The sequence below is a fragment of the Dermochelys coriacea genome, chromosome 5 (assembly GCF_009764565.3).
Source record: "Dermochelys coriacea isolate rDerCor1 chromosome 5, rDerCor1.pri.v4, whole genome shotgun sequence".
Lineage (NCBI taxonomy): Eukaryota > Metazoa > Chordata > Testudines > Dermochelyidae > Dermochelys > Dermochelys coriacea.
The window spans coordinates 121,540,427-121,559,132 of NC_050072.1; the positions used below are offsets into that span (position 1 = coordinate 121,540,427).

The window sequence follows — 18,706 nt, forward strand, 5'->3', positions numbered from 1 at the left end:
GCTTCATAAATTAGAAAAGATTCCTGCTGTCTCACTGTTGAACTCAGCTGACTAGAGCTGGGAACTTAGTGCGACATTGTGCATTAATTCATCACACAGCAACCTTACAATACTAATAAGTTAGTGGCTAGGAGGTTTTACTGCATGGATCATCAAACTTAATAGTTTAGTACTACACTCCCTAGCACAAATCAGAATATAGGTAGAATTTACAGATCAAATTAAAAAACATGCAAAACCTGTCAAGGCTGACACATTTTTTAAAAGATGTGTCCTGGTCTCCCATTGTTCAGCAAGAAGGCTGAGATGTGTGAGTGGGCCAGGGTGTGCTTTCAGCCAGAACTACTTGCCATCTCTTCATCAAGAGCAGTGGAGCTGCAGGCTGTAATTCCCATTGACTATCAACAAAGTTGTGCTTGAGTCTTACTTTTCTGAGCTAACTCTTAGGCTCTCAAGCCTGTATTCCTTGGCAATAAGTTAGTTAACTGCCCTAACCTTCAGGCTGTTTGAAGTTAAGATAGTTGTAGTACACTGACAACTGGAAGGCTAAAGATGTATTCTTTATACCACATGATTAAGAATCTAACAGGGATGTTTGCTATTGCCTTAATCAGGCATAGGACACTTCAGGTTTTTGTTTTTATAAGATGTTGACTTTAGGTTCTGCATGGGCTCCAGGAAGCCCAATGGAGTCCAATCTGTCTTGGCAACATGGGCTGTTGCCTAATTTTAAGGTGCATTAGCTGCTGTAGCACTTAATACATTCAGTATTCATTTATCTGTGTGATAGCCTGTAGAGCTAATAATAAGCCCCCACTTGGATGATGTGAGCATACTGTGTGAACCTTTTAGTTGCCAGGTGAAAGGCATCAGGCAGTCTGTCTACACCTTCATTTTTTAGGGGCTCTGACCTCCCTGTTGTCTCCATAGTTTGCTGCTTCTATGTGCACCTGCAGATAGGGAGCTCTGATGTTGTTCAAGGTACTTACTACTACAAGCTCTACATTTTAGGCTATTTTCAATATCTTTGAGTTGAGCACTGTTTTGTCTATCTGGACCTCCCTTACCTCTTTCACAACACACAATCATCTTTAGGCACTTGGCTCACAGGAGGTAAAGGCATGTGAACACTAAGTTCCTGCAGAATTTCCTAGATGTGGATGGATACTTGTCCTAGTGAATATGAAGAGCTGTTTGAGTTAAAATAAGGAGTTATCCTCAAATTGGCATGGTGGGTGTGGTCTGAGGGAAGGAGGTGGTATGTAAAACAGATGGGAAAAAGATTCAAATTAAATTACAAAATTAGCAGATGTCAGTCTTTCCCAAATTAATCTGGAATGCATAGTCAGGTTATTTTATGCACAAAAACAGTCAAATATTGCCACTCCCTGTAGTCAGTTTGTCAAGAGAACCATTTTCTTTATCCATAAGATTACAACAGTAGTTGAATATTTGACCTCCATTTAATGAGTGATCTTTCTTTGCATGACAATACAATATTAGAACAGCTCTAAACTATTTCATCAGATTACTGCTGGGCCATATGTTGCTGTGACTGATGGGCATGTTGACTACAGAATAAAATCTACATTTTAAGGGGATCTAGTACAAATCTATTTAACTGTTTAGCAGATTGCAGTTGACTTCTGCTCTCTGCATGGACCTTAGTTCACATCAGGATGTCAAAGCAGCTCAGTTAAGGTTACCTGCATTTTTAAAAAAGTCAGATCCTCAGTATAAAGCCACATAGCAGCACTGACAGTTTGGCTGGCTGGCTTTTTTCAAAATGCCCCTGAAATTAGAGTAGCATATTCTTATAAGCCTCATGATCACATGTATCAGTGAGGACTGATTAAAGCAGTGATGAAGTGGATTAATTGCTTAGCTCCAAGAGCAATTTGTAGCATTGCATTATTTGAGGAAGCTTGTCTAATTTGAACATACTTTAGCCTATTAAAAGTTATTTAGTGAATTATGGCTGAGCATTTGGTGAAAAGATAGACAAGCTATTGATTGGTATGGCTTTCCTAATGGAATGAACCACATGCTCTTTATGCTTTTATTATGGCTTTTCCAAGATTTTCTCCCTTTAACATTCCTATGAAAGCTGCTGGCATTTTTTCAAATCCTTCAGTAACATGTTCTTCACACTTAATTTTCCCCTGTGCAAAGAAAAACAAAACTTTTTTCAACTTCTACTGTGCAGGTGGTCTAAACTGTAGCTAGATCACATCATCTGCTAGGAATTATGAGTTGAAGGGAACTGTAGTAGCTCAATGGAGCTGCACCTGTTTACATCAGCTAAAGAGCTCACCTTTTGAGAGTAAACAGTAATGTCTGTAGTGTGGGGTTTAAGTGACCTCTCACCATTAAATACTGCTCAGCAAATTATTTAAACATGGTTGCTGCTTTTGGTGGCCCATCTACCATTGTTCCTGTGACTGATGCCAAATTCCCTGTGGATCAGTTACTTCTGCAGAGACTAAGTCTTCAGGTGTGGAGCATTAAAATCCAGAAACAAGATTTCTCTTCCTCCCCTACTAAGGGCAGCATTGCCAACCCCAAGTGTTCAAAAGCTGTAATAGGCCCCACACCAACTTTGTGGTTTTGATGCTTATTGTCTTTAGGGCTCATTTTCAACCAAACTGAGGTGATAAATTCACAAGAATTGGCCATGCCTTAAGTGGAGGGGAAAGGAATAGAGCACGTACTTCAAATATTTGCCAGGGGGCAAAAAAGGCAGAGTTCAAAAGTAGTTGGACTAGTTTTGAAATGGGTCTTGTTAAGAGACTTGCATTTATGTTTAGGGATCTCCCTGGCCCCCTTCTCACTCATCAGCTGACTGACCTTACAGTGGAGATGAGCTGAGTTTGGTACCTTGCCCCTTCATTTTTGGCCATGCATAGTTTTGGCTGCTGCATGTGCTTTTTTCCAGTATTGTGTTCAGCATGGTTTGACACTGACTTCCCCACACACACACCTCCCCTGCTTGAGGGACATGTTGGGTGTGGAAGAGCAGTGTATGACAGCAGACTTGGCTCTTGTTAGTGTAGCCTTTTGTAAAGGAGGAAATAGCAGCACGAGTTCACATACTGTAGTCTGAGAAACTGTCCATCTCTTACCTCGACAACCCATCTTAACAGTATCTTCAGGGCCTCCTCACGCTTGTGATTCCACCGAGAGACGAGAAATCCTTCCATGTAAAGCTCATTGAAGATCATTGGAATCTGAACATAAGGTCCTGTTGGAAACGGTAACGTAAAAAACAGCAGTAATATTACTTTGTTTAAAACTAAACCAACGTGCAGTAACGAGAAGCTGAGATGCTGGTAAAGCCAAGCTAGTCAGTGTGTAGCAGCCCAAGGCTGCACTTCTTGACCAGATTGGGCCCTGCACAAAGTGGTGGTACAGACCACCCCCCCCTCATAGGTCAGTGGTTAGAGCACTGACCAAGGAACCTGGAATGTTACGCATTTCTAACACTGATTTTGATTCTCTTCTCCCTGCCTCCCCCCCGCCCTGCTCCCATTGACTTCAATTGAGTTGACAGTACTTAGTATCCATGCAAATCCCACCATAAAAGTAAAACCATCTAAAGCCCTAGGGGAAAGGACTTTTCCAGCTAGATGGCTGAACTGTGTAATCAGCTTTGCTGCAGAAATAGCATGTATCAGGCTGTTTTACCATTAAAAAACATTTGTTAGGTAAATGCCACCCTAAGAATGTTTGGAATTCTTGAAACAACCCAGCTCACCATTCTCTACTGCCCTCTAGTGGTGTGAGACTGTCAGTCTCATTTAAATCACATAAATCAACTGTCACCAGGTCTGTTGCAAAAAGAAAAGGAGTACTTGGGGCACCTTAGAGACTAACAAATTTATTAGAGCATAAGCTTTCATGAGCTACAGCTCACTTCATCGGATGCATGAAGTGAGCTGTAGCTCAGGAAAGCTTATGCTCTAATAAATTTGTTAGTCTCTAAGGTGCCCCAAGTACTCCTTTTCTTTTTGCGAGTACAGACTAACACGGCTGCTACTCTGAGGTCTGTTGCAGTGAGTTCTCTGGTTGTACTCTGCAAGGGATTCCTTTCTTGCTGCTATTTGTATTTTAGATGAGAGGTCCAGTCACTGCTTTTGCTGAAAATTAGTAATTTACACTTCTTGGACAGTTTATTTCTACAGTTGTTGCCCATCACTACTGTCTTCCCCGTTCCTGTTAAACCAATGTTCATTTCCCCAACATCTTGGTAGATGGACAATAGGACAATGAGATTTAACTATTTAATGTTAAATATCAAAGATCAGTTGTTGAAGTGAGGAGTTGTCCCATTTGAGAGACATCTCCATCTCCTGCCATACTCATTCCCATTTACTCAGATGCAGCTTTGACTACAATGAGCCTTGCTGTTTCTTTACCATTCCATGGTGGGAAAGGACCATGAATTAAATATTTTTGTTTAATTCTGGGCAAATACATTTGGTTTTTTTGAGGCACAGAATGCAAGATTGTGATTAACTTTGTCCTAAAAATGCAGCAGTTGGGATGCATTTGCTCAACAATATATATTTTAATTTTGAGGGTTTCACATTGAAGCAACATAAAAACCATTACAAGAATTCAAAGAGGAAAGTTGTTTTTTTTTCCCCCACCATAAAAACTGACCAAAAGACTCGTACCTTTCTGGGGCACTGTGTCATTGTATCCAGAGATAGCTCCGCACACAGCAATCCTCCCAAATTTCTTCATTTGATTCAGAACAATACTTGAAAACTCTCCACCCACCTAAAGTAGTCAGAACATAGATAAAGTGACAGATAAAACCCATACTGATCATTGGGGTCTGAACTTGTAAACATTTAAGCATGTAAATAACTTCTTGTGAGTTATCCCATTGAGCAGTGCAGATCTAATGTGTGGGGGGGGAGGGCGGTTAGTTGCTAGAGTTAAGTTACTCATAAGCTTAAGTGCTTGTAAGAGCAGGCCCTTATTTGGAAGTGTTTGACTCAGAAGTACTACTCTGGGCCCATCTCTGCTATATGTTATGCCACAGTTCCATAATATTGAGACTGAGGATCAGGGTCATCTTGGCATGCCATTTCCTATTTAGATAGCACCAGCTGTGTAAATACCATTTTAAAAACACATAAGAGGACATAGTGCCTGCCCTGAAATGTTCATCTAAATTAGATAAAGGACAGGGAAGAGATTGAATTTGAGAGCAGCAAGATGAACACCTTGGATCTAATTTAATATCAACCTGGAAAGGTGAGTGAGGTTAAACAGAGGCATGGTTAGCAGGTGAAGTCTAACTAGAAGCAGAGAGTTTTTAGGAAGGGCATGGGGGGAAGCAGCTGATCTAGGGAGAATGTGAAAAGGGGAGTGGACAAGAGGAAGGCTTTGATGGAGGTATAAGGAGCTGGCAGAGTGCAGGTACAAAGGGGCTTGGTAGACTAAGTGCTAAGAGGTAGACTGGGCAGGATCTTGAAAGCACCAAAATACCAAGCAAGAATTTCTGCTGCCAGTATATTTATAGTATATCCCATTAGGACTCCAGCACTGGAATGATCATATCTTCCAAAGGGCCTGCCTGGTGCAGGAGTGCTAATTATTTAAACCATTAGACAAACAGTAGTAAGCTACTGTTCCACAGCTTTCTCATAGGACTCTGTGCAAGAAGTATTTTGTAACATCCTCTCCTCAGCTTGATAAAGCTTCACTGTCAACATGCTTTTTCCATTTGCTTGGCAAAATATTGAATATTTTTCTGTGTGTTTCTAAGTGGAGATGTTTTTATTTGTGCACCAGCTGTGCTGATGTCAGCCCGCTTCTGGGAAAAGGCTATAAATCCTGCTCCCTAGCCAAGCTATTTCCAAAGGTCCTGCCTCAGCATTTTAGGAGAATATTAACACTGCGTTTCTTTCATCCTTACCACCCTCCCCACGTATATGGTCTCAGCTATTCACTTTCATTAAAACACTATGTCCATAGGGAGGCTACTTTTCCAAATGCTCACCCAACATCTGCAGGGCACCGGAGACTCTGTTGACAGGGATTTAAAGGTATGGTGTGAGATCATGTCAGATGGGAGCCTAGGCTTTACCTTAACCAGTTTGGATCTACTAAACAACAACTTGCCTTGACTAGAGCTTTTATTACATTGAGTGAAATCAGTCTAGCTCATGCAGTCTAACACCACTCCTAGTTGAGGCAAAGGCTGAACAGCTAGAATCTGCTAGAACTGAAACATGGTTGATGTAGTCATGGTACTGATGGCTATTTTCCCAACCTGCCACCCAAGGTGTGTGTCCAGGGCTCTATCACACCTAGGTAGACAGGTCCTCCGCTGCTGAAAGTCAGTGGAGTGCCATTGAATGGAATGCATCTACACCAACTTACATCAGCTGATCACGTAGCCCAGGGTGACTTTAAGTGTCTTCCATGATGAAGCCACACTTTATTATGAATAAGGGCATATGCTTGTCAAGAAAACCTATGAAGATAAGAGGTTTTTTTAATCTGTAATGACATTTGGGGACTTTTCCGTGTTGCTGGAAGGGAGAGGCAGGGGATGCATTGTGATGGTAACCATTGAACTATTTTTCCTGAAAATGTTGAGGGCTTCCAAATCAGGGCAGGAGGGATGATTAAATGAGCAAGAGCTCTTATCATCAGGGCCAATGGTTTGCCAGGGATTCCTTGACTGCTTTGATCTTTCTGTGAAAAAAAGTCAGAGCCGCTCGCTGGCTTAAGAATCGCTGTGTTGTGCTGCTTTTCCCACTGCCTTTGCAGAGGCTGAAGGGAGAAAGCTGTGGTGGTGAAGAGAGTCATGCTGGCCTTCCTGAGCCCGCGGGCAGGTGGAGGAGTTGTTTTAAACTATTAGTTACATGTTTTTAGTTTTATACAGTTTCGATAGTAAAACAAGGAGCATTTTGATTATAATGAGCCAGCATGCGTCTATTTTGTTTTTTTAAATTCATTGTAGCTTGTCCTATTAGTATTTTATATTCTAGTGCTACATATTAGATAATTGTGCCAGGTACCGTACAGACCTAGAGAGACAGTCCCTGCCCCCAAAACCTTACAATCTAAACAGAAGAGAGAGCCAAAGAGCAGAATAAAAGAACTGCTGTTGTATAGATGGAGAACTGAGGCACAAAGAGATCAAGAAATTTGCCCATTATCACACCTAGCTCTAAACCTAGATCTACCAAGTCACAGTCAAGTGGCTTAAATACATGACCATCCTTCCACTCTCTGAACCTCTCAGACCTACCACTGACAAGTCACCTTAGATTAATTTTACATATAACCAAAGTACAACTTTCCTCTCCCTATCTCCCAAACAGGGAAAGCAAGAACAATTGTGCAAATCAACTCCCAGTTTCATCATTCCTCCTTTCCAATGCTCCTGAACTGGAACTTCAGAATTTCATGAAAACACAGGCCAGCAGTTTTCGCTAGCAAATAGAATTTGAAAGGGAAAACTGAAACAGAGCGTGAGCCCTGACATTCTCTAATGGGGCTATTTCTCACAGGACGAGGCCACAACGTTCCAAGAGCACATGCACATCAGAAAGAAGTGGACATTTGCAACAAGCTGCACTCTTCCCAATCCCCGTTTGAACTCACGTTATCAAAGTAGCAGTTGTAGCCATCGGGTGAGGCCTTTCTCAGTGCTTCTTCCAAGGATCCTACAGTCTTATAGTTAAAGGCTTCATCAAAGCCAATCTGTTTCAGATAAGCAACCTTTTTATCTGAGCCGGCGCAGCCAACCACTTTGCAACCCTGGAGGAAAAGAAAATACGTCTTAACTCACAGGTGGTGTCATAAAAATAAAGGGAAGGGTGAACACCTTTAAAATCTCTCCTGTTCAGAGGAAAAATCCTTTCACCTGTAAAGGGTTAAGAAGCTAAGATAACCTCGCTGGCACCTGACCAAAATGACCAGTGAGGAAACAAGATACTTTTAAAAGCTGTGGGGAGAGCGAAACAAAGGGTTTGTCTGTCTGTGTGATGCTTTTGCCGGGGACAGAACAGGAATGGAGTTTTAGAACTTAGTAAGTAATCTAGCTAGATATGCGTTAGATTCTGATTTCTTTAAATGGCTGAGAAAATAAGCTGTGCTGAATAGAATGGATATTCCTGTCTTTGTGTCTTTTTGTAACTTAAGGTTTTGCATAGAAGGATTCTCTATATTTTGAATCTAATTACCCTGTAAGGTATTTACCATCCTGATTTTACAGAGGTGATTCTTTTTACCTTTTCCTATATTAAAATTCTTCTTGTAAGAAACTGAATGCTTTTTTCATTGTTCTTAAGATCCAAGGGTTTGTGTCTGTGGTCACCTATGCAAATTGAGGAGGATTTTTATCAAGCCTTCCCCAGGCAGGGGGGGTGCAAGGTTTTGGTGAGGATTTTTGGGGGGAAAGACATTTCCAAACAACTCTTTCCCAGTAACCAGTTAAACATTTGGTGGTGACAGCGAAAGTCCAAAGGGCAAAGGGTAAAATAGTTTGTACCTTGGGGAAGTTTTAACCTAAGCTGGTAAAAGTAAGCCTCGGAGGTTTTCATGCAGGTCCCCACATCAGTACCCTAGAGTTCAGGGTGGGGAAGGAACCTTGACAGGTGGTTTCAGTATAAAATACAAGATACAAATGAGATGCTACATGCCACCAGACAGCAGAGCCTGCAACTCATCTTTGCCTTCCCCTGCCCTGCACAGCTTTGGAATGCTGCAGGTTCCCTACATTCCCAGCTCCCACTGCCTTGAGTAGCCCTCTGAAAGCTGATCTCCCCTGCTTCTTTTTGCCCTGCACAGAAAGTAGCCATCAGGCCACATGGGACTTTGAACTGCTACACTAAGGTATTTTATAGATGTTCCGTTAGCCTCTGTGCTTTAGCTACAGGGATCCAAAAAAGGAAGATACCAAATACAATTTCAAGAATGTCATTTTCAAGGATCAATGACATGAATGGGTTAAATTTGACATATGACACAAACCACTTAGTCACATTTCAGACCACTTCTCTGTGTTAATGACAGAGAGAGAAAAATGTTTCTAGAAGTGTGTACATTCTTCCCCCCTTCCCCCCCAACATTTTAATCTCCTGTAAGGCAGGGGTTCTCAAACTTTTGAGTCCCCCTCATGCTATAAAAACTCCAGGGCCCACCTGTGCCACAACTGTTTTTCTGCATATAAAAGCCAGTGCCAGTGTTATGGGTTAGCAAGCAGGGCAATTACTCAGGGCCCCATAACCTGGGCCCCCCGCAAAACTAAGTTTTTTAGGCTTTGGCTTCAGCCCCAGGTGGTGGGGCCCCAAGCTTCAGCCCTGCATGGTGGGGCTATGGCTTTCTGCCCTGGGCCCCAGTGAGTCTAATACTGGCCCTGCTTGGCTGCCCCCTATAACCTGCTCGTACCTTTCCAGGGGACCCCAGGCCCCTGATTGAGAACTACTGCTGTAAGGTACATATATTGTATGTTGCTGACACGTGAAGACTGGTTTGTGGTGTAGTGGCAATGGAGTGATCCTCTACAGCTAAACACACGCTATGGGGTAGGGGCAGGCTGCCAACTCAGGGGCAGCTGGGGCCATTGACAAGGAATGTATGAGGAAAGCACGTGCTGTATCACTGGCTCCGGAGAGTGCTGATTGCAAGGTTTGCAGCAGCTGAATGATAAGTGCAGGCAGGAATTGGTCATGGCATATTTTATTTATTCCCTGGGGGCAATACTCTCTTTCTCATCTGGCTGTTCACTACTACACTACTAGATATGCATAGCTAACTGCATCTGTGATCCTGGTTCTTGCAGTAAGCCTGTCTGCTTTAGGGGATTATGGGGACACTATTGACAGGGAGAACAGATCAATGACACGTACACATTGCAAACTGCTAGCTATGCTCCTAGGCTCAATGGCCTGGTGCTCTTTTCAGGCCTAGCCATAGTCACATGGAGGCAATGGGGCTTCTCAACTGAGCGAGGCTTCACAGGGTGGGGCTAGCAGTCCCCAGGAGCAATAGTAATTGGAAACAACTGAATCATTTTAATTTAATTCTCCTACAAAAAGTGCCTTGCCAGAGTTAAACCACTGATCTTGGAGCAAGTCCCATCTAAGAGACACTCTGTCCCCCTTCCTCTTAAGCACTCAAATCCCTCCACTCCTCTCAGTCTCTGGTGTTCATATGAACAATTCAAGCCACTCACTCCGATTTTAGCAATCTGCCCCACCGCTGAACCCACAGCGCCAGCTGCTGCAGTCACCAGCACCGTGTCTCCTGGTCTAATCTTGCAGATCTCAAATAGGCCGAAGTATGCAGTGAGGCTGAAAGAGGAAGGAAATGATTAGTGGAGATTGGTGGAGACATTACAAACACAAGGTCGGTCATGTTTCATGTAGCTGCCCAGGGGAGGGGATCTCTCATCCCATTACAGATTCTTTTTCCTCATTCTATATGAAGTCCTAGGAATTATTTATAATGTGTACAAAATCCATTCAAGCTATTTGAATGTGGAAAGCTACACATCTTGCCCATTTTTAAAATAAATGTTAAGAAGCTTCTGTTCTGCACAGATCACAAATAGCAAGTGAAAGCTTTCCTTGGGGCTTGTCCTTCTACAAATATAGAGGTAAGAAAAGAAGCAAGTTAGGAGGAGCTAGGCAACAGAAAGCATGAGTGGAATGGAATTTCTTCTGTATTTAGGGCAGGGTCACCATGAACAGTAGCTCTGTTCAATAGGCATAGATATGCTTTTGATGCTACTATTTGACTGTAGAATTCTACAGCTGCATACGTTTCCATCTTTGTGCAAACTCTGGAAACACAGAGAAATCAGCGGAGCAAGATCAGCATTTTATGAACCCTGGCTAGTTACTACTGAAATCAAAAGGAGTCCCTTCCATCAACTCTAATGTCTGTTGGACTGGGCCCTTGGCCTGCTTTTTAATTCCATCAGGGGTGAAAGTAACTTAAAGGATTTACTGGTACGCCAGAGTCCTCAGCAGGGGGTGGGTCCTCAACCGGAAGAGGTGAGGCCTTTAGAGCCCCGGGCCCTTTAAATCAAGATTTAAAGGGCCCAGGCTCCTGCTGCAGTAGTGGCAGCTGGAAGCCCCAGACCCTTTAAATCTCCCCTGGAGCTACCAAATGGAGATATAGAGCTATAAGCCTCCCACCCACAGGATAGGTCAAAATTCAGTCCCTCTTCAGAGGGAAGAGCCTCTCAGAGCATGTGGGGCATGCACACAGATGGTTGGAAATCTCAATGCAGCAAAGTTTGGTTAGTCTTTATATAGCATGAGCTATGACTTACCCCGGCATGCCAATTGTCCCAAGAGCCAAAGATCTGGGAATCTTTTCCGGCCAAGGAGGAAGCAGCTGTAGATCTTTCCCATCAGAGATGAAGTGAGTTTTCCAGCCTGAATTAGCCACAACATAGGTCCCTACTGGGTAGGTGGGATTCTTGCTTTCCACAACTCTGAGAAGACAGACAAAAGCCACACTTTACAAACAGTTCCTTCTCCCTAGCTTTATTAAATATTTACATAGGGCTAACACACGGGGTTATGTGAGGGTTAGGAGGAAATGCTCCCTCTAGGCAGAGGGACACAAAACTAGCTACACTACACATTTACAGCACCTTTTTCTGGAACAGCTGGTACATGGCCACAGGAATTACCACACTGGATCAGACCTATGCTCCTAATATATGTTAGGGAGGATCCCAAGCCAAAACCCTGATTGAAACACCAGTTCAGTTTGAACCCTGAGTTGATCCCTGCAGCTGGGCCAGAAGGAGAGAGGAAGGTTGGGGAAATGGTATATCACAGGGACAGAGTAGAAGAGGCAGTTCCTTATTCAGTAAACCAGGTCCCTTTTCAAAGGCTGAAGACATTTCACCTTCTGAAGGCTGCTCCTCTTGTAGGACAGGTAGGGCTCTTTAAGAACAGCTTGAAAACTGTATTGGCTTGGGACCCTAATAATGAAGATATTCAAACAAAAATATCCTTTCGCACCAGATGCTGCAAATTCCTCAGCTCATTTCAAATGAAGTGTTACAACTATGGATGGTACCTGACCTCTCGCTCAGAAGATTAGGACTTAAATTTCCTCCCAACCTCTGGTTTCCCACACAGGACCACAAAGAAGTCTGATGATGATCGAGACAGTATAGCATTACTTGGCAAGGGTGAAGTCACCATACGCCTTATCAGCAAAAGGTGACTGAAGAGTACTCTCTGCTGGAATTGCTGACTGCATCGTTTCTGGGTGCACAATTACACAGCACGTCCTGCATACAAGAGGACACTTCAGGATATGACCACTTGTGCAATGTTAGCCTTTCCTGCCCTGTCTTGTAAGAACTCCCTTCAATGGCATTGCTCACGTGAGAAACACAAGTAAGGGTTGTTTCAAGGCCTCCGAACAAACTTTAAGTAGTACTAGAAGGCAGTACAGCTTCACAGGGTGTACTTGCTTTCTGACAGGTTACAGACTGATAAAGAAAGTAGTTGCCAAGAAATATGGGGCCACCCAGAGAAGTACTGACTACAAGGTGTAACCAGTTGCAATTCGTAATGAAAAATGTTTGCTACACCAAGTAACCAAACTTGGCCAAATTTACTGTCTAAAGACAAAACAACACAACACAAAAAGGAGATATACGTACCCTCCTTCCCGGAAGCAATACTTATCTCACAGCATGTCTTCCCTTATACAGAAGGTGTGCCTCAATGATACACCCCCAAAACCACTCATTTATATCATGGCCGATTACAAGTTAAAAAGCACCTTATACATCATCTAAGATCTAACCCCACAGTTCCTTAACTACTTTTTCCACACCTTTCTTTCTCTCTTTTGGATAGCACATTCCAAACAAGTTGGACATAGAGGTACATCCCAACCTCTGCTTGGACACATCATTTCAGTATCTTGTCTTTGACAGCTTTCCTAATGCCAATTTGCTGACTTCAGATTCGCGAAGTGTTGTGAGATACTTAACATGGGTGAACAGAATCGTGGGGAGACCATAAGGCATACCGTTAACATAACTTCTCAGCACTTTTTGTATATACTGTATATTACATTAGTATCGGGCACATAAAACATATTAATGTGGTACATTGGCTAACAGAAAGCCATATAGGCTGCATGCAATCGTCTCTTAAAAGTGATGTTGTACCTTCTCTAGTGCTTTGAGTCTCCTGCATGGAAAGATGATAGTGAGTTAGGAAAAAAGAAATCAAGCAACTAACGAAGACCTTACCTAGCCACTTGACTGCCTATCATGAGGTCTCCCTCTTTCATGATTCTCCCACTATAAGGTCTGAAACACACAAAATGGAGATAGAGCCTTAATTAAGTGCAAAATAGTCACAACAGATTATTGTCCATTTTCTGATTAAGACACAGTGCACCAAGGGTCTCACTGCTGACTCTGCCAGATATCTGCAGACAGATAGAGAGAGTTACGTTCTCATTTTAACAAAAATAAAATATGGTTCCAACCACTCATGAGTGGAGATACCCCTTGATCAACTACCATGCTGGAATAGTTTATTACAAAATGCTCATCCCCTGCCATTACGAGGTTACAGTTACAATTAGAGAACCTGGCTAGTACCTTCAAGATAAGGCGCGGGTCAGGGACTCTGAAGAATTGGGTTTAATTCCTGGCTCTACCACAGACTTTCTTTGTGATTTTAATCTCTCTGTGCCTCAGTTCCCCATCTATTAAATGGGGAGATAATAACATTTCCATTCTCATGCCCCTTGTCTGTCTATTTAGACTAAACGCTTCAGGGCAGGGAGTGTCTCTTGCTGAGTGTATGCACAGCACCTAGCACAGTGGAAGCCACTAGGTTCTGTTGGAATATAAATAGTAGTAATAATAATTAGGACTTGCAGCATAGATGAACAGAACTGCGTTTCAACTGAGTTTCTGAACGGTCCATTAAAATTTAGTAAAGCCCAGTGACATTCTATGGCCGTAGTATAGTTATTGCACAGTTCAGTCCGGTCTTCTCTGCATGACTGAACTGCGCTTTAGCCTTATGTTGTGGAAGTGGGGAGGATACTGTGTTGTAACTAGGGTCACCAATGTGGTAGTTGCTACAGCATCAAAGGGACTTTGGTGATGCCATAGGTGGGGCTTTGGTATTTGTATAGGGCAGGCAGCCCCTGAGAAGACCGTGGAAAGCCATATGCTCTAAATAAGCACTGCTTTTAGGATTCAAGTAGCAATTCAAAGTAGTAAACTAAACTAAAAAGGAAGAAAGAAAAGCGTACCTCATGTAAGGATCAACACTGAGAAACACAGCTTCAAACAGCACATCTGCAATAAAAAGGATTAGCAGTTACATTAGGACCTACAGTAAGTAAATATCAAATACTACAAGACAGTGCACTGACCTATCGCAGAGTGCTCTGGATTCCCTTCAGAGCTACTAAGCTAAAGTGACAGAGATCAAATCAAGTTTCTAGGCTTTGTCTAAGTTACTGCTACACTGTTAGCAGAGAAGGCAAACAGCTTTCTGTTTTGTTTTTGGGACTGTTGTGGAAGGAAGGTTTTTGGGACACACCTTTTTTTCTTAGCCTGTCTTCCTTTCCAGTATCCCAGGGATGGGCAACTGTGGGCCATGGGGCTGCATACAGCCAGCTAGATCATTTTATTTGGCCCACCATGGGTGTAGCCACAGGTGGGCCCAAGTGGACCATCAACCACCCAGTTAGACTCCAGGCCCTTCCAAATCAGAGCTTGAGAGGAGGTGGCTCTGCCTGGACCCAGAGGGAGGGAAGCAACAAGAGGCTCTGCTAGCCCCGAGCAGAGGATGCTGAAAGAGGGAGAGTGGCAGCTCTTCCCATCATCCGGAATAAGGGCCAGAGGAGGAGGCAGCTCCTTGAACACTTCGGGATCCCTCCAGGATGGCCCTGGTGGACAGTGCCTGGGGTTATTGAGCAGGGCTTGTGCATCCCAGGTGGCGGGGACTGGGGCAGAGGTGGTGTCCAGGGTCATGGGCTCATCCACATTCCTGGAGATTGCGGAGCTTAACATGGGCAGGCAGGTGTCTCTGCTGGTGGGCTCTTCTGCACACTGAAAAAAGGTCAGCCAGTGAAGGATGTGTGTTTAACCTGGGGCTTTGGGGGTGGGGGGTTATAGATAAAGGTTGTTCTTTAAGGAGCTTGTAATGGGGTGGCTGCTCCACTCCGAGGTAAAAGGGATTAAGGGCAGCTGAAGGAGGCTGGTGAGGTAGTTGGCGCCAGGTGTGGCTGTCTTAATCAGGCCACAGCTGGTCCGGATAAAAGGGCTGTGGGGCCACAAGACAAAGAAATCTCACTCTAGCCTTGGAGTGGGAAGGGCTAGCTGTCTGGGAGCAAGGTACCAAACCTGAGTGGTGCTGGGGAAAAGGGCAAGAGAAGCTGGGGAGCTCCAGACTGGTAAACCTGCAGGCCTCAGTGAAGGCCTACAAAGGTACTGGGGCTACAGAGGTACAGCCTGGGAATAGGCAGAGGCAGCTGGTCCTAACCTCTTGCCAGTGATGAGTGGCTATTACAGACTGCAGTCTGCACCAGTGAGCAGGGGCTAGATGATGACTGGCAGTAGCCATTGAGGCAAGGTGGGTTTAGAGGGCTGGGGTTCCCCTCGGAAGGGAGACCCAGAGAGTGGGGGTACTGTGGGGCAAAACCCTGAGGTAAAGGGCACTGGGGTCCAGGAAGGACACGGGGGGGCCTTAGACAGGTGAGACACCAGCCAGCAGAGGGCACTCTGGAGCTGGAGTGAGCCAATTTCCAGATGAGCAGCAGGAGGTGCTGCACCAGTGAGTCATCACTCTGTTGTTAAATTTAAGAACATTTCTTTTACATGGTTAATACACAGACAATTGTATGCTAACATGCTGTACTGTAGCAAACTTTTCTAAGCTTTGCAATATGTTGTCTCTACCAAAAAACAAAAACAAAAGAAAATATGGCCTGCCAAAAGGTTTCAGTGGATTCTGCAGCCCTTAGAATTGCCCATCCCTGCTATATCCTGTTCCTTTGTAAGAGGCTCAGAAGTACAGGCACCCACACAGAGAACTCTTACCTTTTAAAGACCATGCATAAAACCCTTTATTACCATTATTCAACCAACAGAGGGTTTAGACAGACCACATTCACCCACCCTTAGGCCCCAAGGCAGATTACTTTGGACATAAATAAATATTAATACCCCATTTACTTTTTCTCTCTTAAATCTCAAAGAGGGGATGTTGTTTGGTAATTTTGGACCAGTTTGGTTTGTTTAACGTAAGTGGCTTACAAGAGCTAATGGTATTAGAAAAGTTATCATTTAAAAGCAATGAATGCTGGGGCACGGGGTGCGAGATTGGGGTTGGAGGTGTCTGTATTAACAAACTCTTGCTGTCACTGATTACAACCCAGACATTACAGAACTGTGCAAATACATGAGAGCCAGAAAGTTAAACAGATTAATCTCTTTGCATTCAAAGCCAATTTAAGTAGGGGAAAATCTGCTTTAAAAAAAACCCCCAAAACATTTAACCTAAAGGTATCCCCACCCACACTTTAAAGATTTAAAGGGGAAGGGAAATAACTAAGTTTTCTTAAATATGCGCAGGAATGGAATTATATTTTTTAAGAGCCCCTGCAAACTGGTTTCTTCCTTTTTAATGGATGTACATTTCAAACCTGCCATCTGCAACCATATCCAGATGTTTTAACATCCTCTCTATGATGCTCTTAATCAGGTAACAGATATATTAGATAATGCTACATCATACCTTAATGCTCAGATGTATGGCTAGTGCGGAAGGCAAGGAAACACTTGTTGCAACTATTTATATATTCAGATTGTTTTAAAAACAAAAAACAAAGAAAAAAACCAATGAGAAATCCCAGGCACGTGTAGGTCCGTTCTATGCTGTCTCTCTGGGCAGGCAGTGTATTAAAAATCCTTGGATTTTTATAAATTCCATAGGAATGACTGCTGGAAATGGCCAGGTAGCATGGAATGGAGAGGGGTGAAATAGTGAGCATGACATGCATAGATCTTCACCAGAGACTGAAGAGGTAGGTCCATTTCTCCCCGGACAGTGTTGGGAGCAGCGCTTTAAAAACACAGAAATTCAGGCATATGACCTAGTCAATCAGGAGAACTTTTCTAATTTTGCCAAGTCTGCTGAGCTATGTATTATGGGTACAGTAAGCAGACTATTTCTATAGAGCCTTACAAACAGATTGGATAGACAGCCATAGGAGACACTGCTCCCTCTCTCTGGGTTCAAAGCACTTTCTACTATTGTAACCCCCTTAGGGTGTGTCTACACTGCAGTTAGACGCCTGCAGCTGGCCAGTGCCAGCTGACTCAGACTCCCAGGGCTTGGGCTAAATGGCTGTTTAACTGAGGTGCCAACTTATGGGATCAGGCTGAAGCCTGGGCTTTACGACACTGTGAGATTGGAGGTCCCAGAGCTCGCTAGCCGCAATTATACAGCCCCTTAGAGTCTGAGTCAGCTGGCACAGGCCAGACGTGGGCATCTAATTACAATGTAGACATGCCCCTAGGGTTTAGAGAGCATGGCCCGTGAGGCAGAGGAAGCACTGGCTGTTCCAGGGGAGGGCTGGAAAGAGGGAGCACGACAGGGCTGCGGGTGTCTCTGTAGCTCCAGCTCTCCTGAGAGGAACAAACCGGAGCTTGATCCAGTATCACTGCTGCCCAGAGCTGTATTGGGCTGTGAGTACTGGGGCTTGTGACCTTGCATTGGGAATAAGGAGAGAGAGGTTGTAGCTAGCTACGTGGGGAAGTTGTCATTCTGGATTGGTGTGCAGAGAACCGCAGAAGAGGCACCAGAGGGGTTTGTTGGGGAAAGTTTACTGGTGCTGAAGATGACCAGGAGCATCCAAGATTCACGGCTAGACTGGAACTCTGCCCAGCACTCCCAAACTCTTGGTCTAGATGCATTGGTCAGTGTCTGTCCCTGCATACTTGAGCCCATGGTTCCATGTGTTGAATGTAACTCTGTTTTACTGCTCCCCCTATATCCTCCTGTTTTTCTCCATTCATCCCCCTGTAAACAAATATTTCCCTTTCCTAAACTGCTATGCTATGCAGGGGAGAGGGGTGCACTTTTTTCTCCCTCCCCCCCCCACTGCAGGGGGTTTGGAGAAGTCATGACAACTGCACACTTTTTTTTTTAAATAAAAATCCAGACACAAGTGTTCCTGAATTAGGCCTGCCTTCTGGCTGGGAGCACAAGGCAAGCTTCACACTTTGCTGTGTCAATAATAAGGCTTGAAACGTCTGGCAGATCCCTACTGGCTGGAGAATTAAACCTATTAGCCAGAAAAGCGATTAAGGACAGGTTTGAAGTGAGGGCAAAAGGCACCAGTGGGGTCCAGGAGCCATGTCCTGGTAAAAGCCCAGGCCCCCAGCTACTGGTATTTCTACCATGATGCTGTCCCTGCACCCCGTTTAGGGCTTTCATCTTTCATGTCAATCTCTGGCTAGCAGGTGTTTCATACACTTGAAGTTCAAGCACCTTCTTGCTGCTGGAAGGGAAGAGTTTTCTGTATCTTTTCCCCAGTCCAGAGATGCCTGGTTAGTGTGCGGACAGTGTAGACTACTCTACTCCACTCTAGCCTTTTTTTTTTGGGGGGGGGGGGCAATTCTCTGGTGAATAACTTGAGCTTACGCACATTCGCCACTTTC

At 44.0% G+C, this 18,706-nt stretch overlaps 1 protein-coding gene across 7 annotated transcripts in view; it reads right to left on the reverse strand.

The window, feature by feature from the left end:
• PTGR1 (prostaglandin reductase 1) overlaps positions 1 to 18,706 on the reverse strand; it is a 68,323-nt gene that overhangs the window by 21,652 nt on the left and 27,965 nt on the right. For 4 of the 7 annotated variants that reach the window (XM_043514150.1, XM_038401576.2, XM_038401572.2 and 1 more), the window contains 8 exons: positions 14,287 to 14,332; positions 13,265 to 13,324; positions 11,309 to 11,473; positions 10,205 to 10,322; positions 7,630 to 7,785; positions 4,677 to 4,782; positions 3,123 to 3,241; positions 1,445 to 2,162 (listed from right to left, as the gene is read on the reverse strand). In XM_043514150.1, coding sequence (XP_043370085.1) covers positions 2,052 to 2,162; positions 3,123 to 3,241; positions 4,677 to 4,782; positions 7,630 to 7,785; positions 10,205 to 10,322; positions 11,309 to 11,473; positions 13,265 to 13,324; positions 14,287 to 14,332 — 881 coding nt within the window. In that variant the 3' untranslated portion in view covers positions 1,445 to 2,051. Of the gene's footprint in view, positions 1 to 120; positions 2,163 to 3,122; positions 3,242 to 4,676; positions 4,783 to 7,629; positions 7,786 to 10,204; positions 10,323 to 11,308; positions 11,474 to 13,264; positions 13,325 to 14,286; positions 14,333 to 18,706 lie in introns of those variants that run through there. The other 3 variants (XM_043514152.1, XM_043514151.1, XM_043514153.1) reach the window with 3 other exon arrangements.